Here is a 7,888-nt window from a genome sequence, read left to right on the forward strand (position 1 = left end):
AAAAGAGGCAGACAAAATTTGTATGAATAGAATATTTGAGTTTTCAAAGTCCTGCTCAAGTGCTCCTTCCTTCTTGGAGCCTCTTATCACTCTCTCACACCTGGGAAACTCATCATTCTTTACTGACAACTTTCTGGAGCCACACTGACGTTTGCGTGTATGCGATTGTCTCTTTGTCTTATCCACGCTAGACTGTAAACATGCTGAGGGCCAGGATTGGTGCTTATGTATTCGTGTGTTCTCAGCATCCCACAAAGTACTGCCACATGCTATAGACGATCGATTGTAGTATGTCAGTCAGCATCAAATTGAATGGATAATTGAGATAGTGGCCGGTAGAATTGAGAGCTTTAAAAATTCAGAGATGAGGCAAGTGCGGGGGGGATTAATGTTTAATTGGGGGGACAGCGAACATTGACCTTTCTTCAAATTATAGAAAATGAAATGATAAGGAGGTTATGGAAGAATATTATGCGTAGGAGCAAATACCTAGAGAAAAGGATAAACTTGAAGAGGAGGAGCTAAGGAGAGATGCCTGCCTGCATTTAAAGGTCTTTAGATAACCACGTGTTGGGTGTGATGACCGGGTACAAGATGAGCCACTTCGGCAAACGTAAGCTTTAGTTCAATTAAATGCGATGCGATGGGCTGATACCAAGTGAAAGTATCCTATGGGCAACTGAAGACCTGGAACTTGAGCTCAGGTGAGAGCAAGATTGGGGAGTCATCGGCAGAGAGGGGCTGGCTCTCCATGAACATGGATGTAGAAAGAGAAAAACAGAGAGCCGAGGATCTAGGCATTTCCTCCGTTTTGGACAGAAAGGGGAAGACAAGCCAATCAGGAGACAGAGAACAGGCAGTGGGACATAGAATGAGAGGAGCCAGAGCGTGCAGAGTTATGGAAATCAATGAAAGTTCATATCGAGGGAGGGACAGGTACCTATATTGGCGATGCAGGTACAGCAGAGAGGTTGAGAGGAGAGCCAGCTCCTCCTCAAGCAGTTTCTACAGAAGCTTGTCTCCATAGGTTAGGGGCAAGGGGAAGCAGAGAATTCCAGAGTGATGAGGCTGAGAGACAGCAGTGGAGACAGCAGTGAGGTTTGGGGAGGACACTCAGAACTGCCAAGAGCCCTGCAGACACAGCAAGACGGGTGTGGGTGTTAAAGGCCAGGCTTTCTGCATGTTGGGAGCCTCCCAGGAGGACATCCCTCCCCCTCCGTCAGAATTTACCAGCGGAACATGATGACTGGAGTCAGTCATTTACCCATTTCATCCTCCTAATGAAGGGATATTTTTATGAAACTGCCACGATGAGTACTTTACAATGTATGAATATGAATGAGATACACATTTACTATGCCAGAGAAGTAAAGTTTATTGGGAAGTAAATGAAGTGGCCTCCTTGCATTCCAGAGAACACTGAAGAAGCAAGGAAAGCAGGAAACACAATAAGTACAGGAAACAGCCTAAAGGAACCCCTGGAGCTCAGATTGCAGGGAGCTGGACATCTGCAGAAACAAAGAAACTCAACCTTCAACAGGAAGGAGTTTGCCAAACATTGGGAGTTGATGATGCGTGTCTTTGCTTGTTGGGTCTAGAAGCATTTCCATGTCTAGAAATATCACAGTTGGCACGACAATGTTTCTAAATGGCAACTGAGCTTAGCAAAAGCAGGACCTGGAGACCTTTCCTATCCTTGATCTAAACGGCTTCATTGCCATCTTCAAAGAGGGTGCAAGTTTTTAAATTAACAGAGACGCTTTTGAGAGCTGCCACAGGGCCCGCAGTAGCTGCTACTAGCATTGGTGGTGGCACACGGGTTGCGGGGAAGCCTGCAAGGACACAGAGATTTAGAATGGGTTATGGAGAGGAGTGGAGAGAGCCCCAGGGTGCCTAATCAGACAACCTGTGAATTCTCAATGGTTGAGTTTAATTGGCATCTATTTGTTACCAAATCCCTCTCCCTGTCCCAGAATACCTTGTGCAGAGGGGGAAATTGACCTTCTGAAAAATGTTATCTCATGCTCTTGGGCTCTCGTCTGCCTTACCCGATAGTTACTGTTGTGAGTAACCACCTCTCTCTCATCACCTCTGCATTGTTAGTTCCTTGAGGCAGGGGATGTATGCCCTTCACTGTTGACCTTCCCCATTTGTTTAATTGTCAGATAGTAGATGCTTGATTAATGTGTGCTGTTGGGTGAATTGAAAATATGGCCAACATGTGTGTGGCCACAATGTCTTATAGGCCCACCACACACACTTTCCCAGAAATCCTTCGCCTCATACTCACTTGCCGTCCTCGCTCTCCAGCAGGCCCCGGTACGTGTTGATCTCGCTCTCCAGCCGGGCCCGCACGTCCAGCAGCACCTGGTACTCCTGGTTCTGACGCTCAAGGTCGCTCCTGATCTCGGCCAGCTGGGACTCCACGTTGGTGATCAGGCCCTGCACCTGGGACAGCTGGGAGCTGTAGCGCGCCTCTGTCTCCGTCAGCGTGTTCTCCAGAGAGTCTCTCTGTGGGGGAGACAAAGAACATCTCAGAGCTGCTCCCTCCACGGGCTTCTCCACAGGGTTCCCAAGAAGTCACAAGCTTCGAGAGTTAGGGACAGTGTGGCCCAAGGGGCATCCCACTGACTCCTATTCCCTGACTTCACATTTCTCACCAGGACGGCCGAACAGTACCCACCAGGTTGTGCTGGGCCTGCAGCTCGATCTCCAGGGCGTTCACCGTGCGTCTCAGCTCGATGATCTCTGCCTGGTAGGACAGCAGCTGCTCCGAGCTGGACACCACCTGCCTGTTCAGCTCCTCGGTCTGAAACACCGGAGGGGACAAGACAGGCTCAGACCCTGCCTGAAAGGCTCTGAGGGGCCTCAGGTCCTGAGTGGCCACGTGCTGGGATGCCCACCTGCTTGATGAACCATTCCTCCACGTCCCTGCGGTTGGTCTCCACCAGGGCCTCATATTGACTCCTGGTCTCATTGAGCACGCGGTTCAGGTCCACGGTGGGGGCCGCGTCCACCTCCACGTTGAGGCGGTCTCCAAGCTGGCTACGCAGGGAGTTGACTTCCTGTTGGAGGAAGAGGTAGGCATGAACCCACAGAAAGAAGTCTATAAATAAACTCTCTTTGAGGGAGTCCAGTGAGGTGGGAAGAGGATTGCACTGGAGTTTACGAATCATGAGCTGAAGTCCAGGTGATGTAACCTGTCACTTCTTCTGATTCAGGCCTCCTGAGTCACTCATTTGTATAATGAGGCTGCTTGATTAAATGGTTGTTAATGTTTCTTCTCACTCCAAGATTTTATCATTTCTTTCTTATTTTCTCCTTTCTCAGTGACAAACCTGGCATGATAACTGGCTTATAATTGTTGCTATTTAAACACAGAGGAACCAGGTTGAAGTCCTCCCATTTATTTCATGTCTTCTGCCATCATACACTATCTGTTAGAGGTTGTTTCCTCTTCATCAAAACATGTAATGTTTGAAGCATGCATCTGATTTCATTACATTCAACCAGGGGCTCTGCATCAACCATTATTTGAGTTCCTTAATTTCTCCCATTTTTCCCACCCATCCATCCATCCATCGATCCATCCATCCATTTATCCAGCTTGGATTCTACTATCTAGGCGACACATAATCTAAGGAAGTTTCCTTCCGGTCTTAGTCATTAATTTGGCATCTATTCAGAAGATAACAGATCTTATCAAACTGTAGAAAGTATTTTAAAGATCTTTGTGTGGACTTTGGCCCCAAGTGGAAATATGTCAGGCTGACCATACTCTTTTTGGTAAAAAAGAGAGGCTTGTAACTCAGTCCCCAAAAGTCCCCCAAGTATGTTTTGAGCAACCAGCAGCATGTGGTGCTTGCCCTATGGTACTTTGCAAAGACCTAGCTTATACTGCTCAGGGGAGCTACGGAACTCTCAATAGTGGGAGCTTGGAAGCTGGGAATCCCTTACCTGCTCATGGTTCTGCTTGAGGGAGATGAGCTCCTCCTTCAGGGACTCCACCTGGGCCTCCAGGTCAGACCTGCACAGGGTCAGCTCGTCCAGGATCCTGCGCAGGCCGTTGATGTCCGACTCCACCAGCTGCCGCAGGCCCAGCTCCGTCTGATACCTTCACACACACAGCAAAGGTCAAGGGAGGTCAAAGAGGAAGATTTCTTCCTGGGCTTTACTTAGCTGACCTAGTCAAATTCATTATATTTTGAAATATTTTCTTTTTTTTTTAAAGTTTTTTGAAAGGAAAAAAGTACCACTGTGCTGAGTAAAAAGACCTATTTCCTCCCTGAGACAGACCCACAGAGAAGGTATTGGTGGGGGGCCAATGCACAGTTCTACTCTCATATTAACTGTTGGTTCTAAGAATCTCATTCACGGGTTGCTGTCAGCTAAGCCCCGCCATCTTGCCTGCTTAAGTGAGCCGGTAAACTTCTTAAGCCAGCTACAGATTGTCTTGCCTTCCTTTCCAACCACGCTGAGAAGCAATCAGTTGCTGTTAAGGAAGCGCTAAATCAGAAGTCAGTTAGATTCGGCCTTGCCTGTGGATAAGCCCCTTTGTCTCCCTAAGCGTTGATTTCCTCCTCTGTAAAATGAGAACCAAACTAACACTTCATCCAGTTGGCCTGAAGATGAGGAAAGGCCGTAGGGATAATTACATCGTAAACTGTAAAGTCCTACGAAAATGCAAAGGACTCTTATGATTGTAATGGTCACACCTAGAAAAATTGACTGATTCTCTGAAATGGATTGTGCCTCGTATTTTTGTGGTTTAATAACTTTTTTCTCATGGGCTGATATTGACTAACCTATACCAAGAAACCAATGTGAAATTCACTTTTAAACTTGGTCCAGACATTAAGTTGAAAAAGAGAAAGAATGGGTGGTTTCTTGCACTCCTTCCTAAACTTAAAATATAGATTCTTGGCATTCAGTGAGGCGACTTTAACTGACATTTAACCTAATCAAGTCAGTGCAGGAATCGTCCCGTTATCAACCCAGACAGCTTCTGCCTGCACGCTCCCGGGACAGAGACCACCATCTGCGCTTCAGCCTGTCCATTACCAGGCTGCTCTGATCATTAGAAAAATCTTACTTGGTTCTGAAGTCATCTGCGGCCAGCTTGGCGTTGTCAACCTGCACCACCAGCCTGGCGTTCTCAGACTTGCTGACCAGGATCTGGAGACAGCATTAATTGTGAGATGAGTTGGACGAAGAAGGAATGCGCTGTGCCTTAAAGTGAAAAGCTCTTTTCTTTCAGCCCCATTCCTTCCAAATAGCTTTGAATCTTCTCAGATTTTCAGTTCTTGGGTAAAGGGAAGACTACTTAACAGAACTGATCATTTCAAAGCTAAAACAGTCAAGGGGAAATGCGCCCTTTGTCACAGACTCTTCCTGGTCTGCCTCTGGCTTCCTGCAGGAATTAAGCATACCGGGTACCAAGCCTCACATAGGGTGACCAGGACCCATTTGCTTGGAACTGGAGGGTTCCTGGGATGCTAAACCCAGAAAAACCCCAGGCAGACCAGGACAAGTTGGTTATCCTACCCTCATACCCTCCTTTTCCAGCCCTGCTGACCTCTCTCCACTCTCCCCTCATACTGCCTTGGACAAGGCTTTTGCACGAAGCTTCCGCCTCTACCTGGAGTGCCCTGGGATGTCCTTACCACCTTCAAGACCCCTCACCTAACCCCCATCCCCGTCCTCCCCAGCTCCTGCAGGGGGTCGCTTCCTCCACGCCCTCCCACAGGACTTTGCTCTCAACCAGTTACACTTCCCGTCACCTTCCCTCTGGGCATTGGTTTCCACTCTCCACTTTTCTCCCCTAGCCCGCGAGCTCTGAAGGCAAGAGACTGTCTTATCCAGTACTTTATCCCTCGCTCCAGCACTGTGCCTAGTCATCACTAAACGTGAGTAAATGAATGCATGATCTTCAACTCGCATAGCCCCTTACCAGCCTTCACTTTACCAGAACTACTGAAGAGGGGACAGTCCATGCCCTCTGAGAATCAAGGGCTTGTGCAGTTGGACATCAACTCCTGCTCATCCTTCAATCCCTGCTCAGATATTGCCTCTCCTGGGAATCCGTCCCCAACCTCCACCGAGTCCCACCTCTGTGCTGACTCTTTCCTTATCCTCACTTCTACTCCTGCACTTCGGGTCCTGAGTTCTCACTTGTATATGTGTCGGCTCTGGTGGATGGCATGCTGTCTATATATCAGAGAGGCTTCTGGAGTCAATGGCTCTTTGCTTTGCTACAGACACAGTCTCTTTCTGCAGCTTTGAAAGGCTTTACATATTTGAGGATTCTCTCAGGAAATTCCTGGCTCCAAGAAATAATTCAGTGCATACTTTTTTAAAAAGCTATAGGCTCTGAAAATAAGACCAGGATATCCCACTAGAACTAGGGTCGGATAATCTGGTTTTAGGGAAGAAGCAATGTAAGATTGCTGTAACTGATTTGGTCTAACGCCTTACCCTCTCCCCAGCCTGCATCCTTCCCTTGTGGGGCCTCCCAAAGAGATTTTCTAAGACAATTTGATGTGTTGTATCTAAACCAACGAAGTCTATGTCTTTATCCTTCTCAACGTTAGCTTCGAACACTCTTAGATCCGTTCAGAAGTGAGTATGCTGAATTTGGATAGATAGTTTACTAAATTGGCAGTGTGGTGCCACCCCCTCACCTTCTGCTGGAGCTCCTCGATGGTGCGGAAGTAGGACTGGTAGTTGGAGCACAGTTCGGGCTCCTGCTGCTGGCACCGCTCCCGGATGCGGCTCTCCAGCTCCGCGTTCTCCCGCTCCAGCTGGCGCACCTTCTCCAGGTAGCTGGCCAGGCGGTCGTTCAGGAACTGCATGGTCTCCTTCTCGTTGCCATTGAAGGAGCCCTCACAGAACCAGCTACAGCTGCCCACATTGGCGGGGATGTTGCAGGCCCCGGGCAGGGTGCAGCCGTGACAGCTGGGGGGCACGCAGGGCCGGGAGGAGCAGGTGGAGCGGCAGCTCAGGCTGGGCAGGAAGCAGCTGTAAGACATGGTGCTGGAGACAGTGGAGCTCTGAAGGTCAGTTCCAAAGCCTGATTCTTCTTCTCTGGTGTAGCCCTGGTCCTCTCCAGGGCTTTATATTCTGTCAGTGTTGGGTGTGCCAAACATGTCCAGCATTACCTCTTTTTACCTTCCTGACCAATTTTTCCATTTGCCATTTAGCCACCTCACACGAGTCCTTTACCTCATAAAATATGTTACTTTGGCTTCTTGCTAAGTCAGGACTCCTCGCCAATCATGCTGGTTGGTTAAGTAAGAGCTTCATGGTTTGTCTTCAAAGTGATCAGCCCATTCCCTTGCTGCTTATTCACAGGGTGTTGAGTTAGAGTGACAGCCGTACCCTGTCCCCCAGAGTTGGGGGCTCTTCTGTGCCTCTTCCCCTTAAACGAGGAAAGGTCCGTGCCTCATCCATCATCCAGCTCCTCACCCAACTCAGTAAGGACTTTGAGAAAAGCCGTCTAAGCAAGGCCACCTGGAAACCAGACTGTTGGGTGGGGAATCCTGGAAGCTGAGATCAGAGAGGACTTAGGAGGCCACCCCGTTCAACATCCCTTTGCCATTCTACCCTGCCCAGATGGAGGCAATTCTATTCTCTTCCTAGGGGGCTGGGGGAAACCCCCACACTCCATTTCTGCTATTATTCCACGTTCACAGAATGTTGAGAAAACTCACATCTTGAGAGCACCTACTCTGCATGAAGGCTTACTATGTGCTTACACACAGTGTGACTGTTACTAGAATGGCTCCTGTTCACTGAGCACCCACTGTACTAAGCACCTCATGTGCATTATCTCCTTCAGTACTCACAAAACCCTGCAGGGATTGTAGATGAGGACAGCAAGCCTCTGAGA

The 7,888-nt window shown here is 48.6% G+C and overlaps 1 protein-coding gene across 1 annotated transcript; it reads right to left on the minus strand.

The window, feature by feature from the left end:
- Positions 1-1,350: 1,350 nt before the first annotated feature.
- Positions 1,351-7,274, minus strand: LOC139039746 (keratin, type I cuticular Ha3-I-like). Its single transcript, XM_070483244.1, has 7 exons — positions 6,681-7,274; positions 5,093-5,175; positions 3,958-4,114; positions 2,904-3,065; positions 2,684-2,809; positions 2,291-2,511; positions 1,351-1,832 (listed from the first exon to the last, which is right to left on the minus strand). The coding sequence occupies exons 1-7, from the start codon at positions 7,026-7,028 to the stop codon at positions 1,748-1,750; spliced, it is 1,182 nt and encodes a 393-aa protein (XP_070339345.1). The 5' UTR covers positions 7,029-7,274; the 3' UTR covers positions 1,351-1,747.
- Between the last annotated feature and the right edge of the window lie 614 nt (positions 7,275-7,888).

Source organism: Equus asinus, chromosome 13 (genome assembly GCF_041296235.1).
Source record: "Equus asinus isolate D_3611 breed Donkey chromosome 13, EquAss-T2T_v2, whole genome shotgun sequence".
NCBI lineage: Eukaryota > Metazoa > Chordata > Mammalia > Perissodactyla > Equidae > Equus > Equus asinus.

Excerpts from the sequence above, each read along its gene's own strand:
- LOC139039746 (XM_070483244.1), bottom strand. The coding sequence starts at position 7,028 with ATGTCTTACAGCTGCTTCCTGCCCAGCCTGAGCTGCCGCTCCACCTGC. Across the intron at positions 4,115-5,092 it reads GCAGATGACTTCAGAACCAA|GTATCAGACGGAGCTGGGCC; the intron begins GTAAGATTTTTC and ends GTGTGTGTGAAG. Across the intron at positions 3,066-3,957 it reads TCAAGCAGAACCATGAGCAG|GAAGTCAACTCCCTGCGTAG; the intron begins GTAAGGGATTCC and ends TTCCTCCAACAG.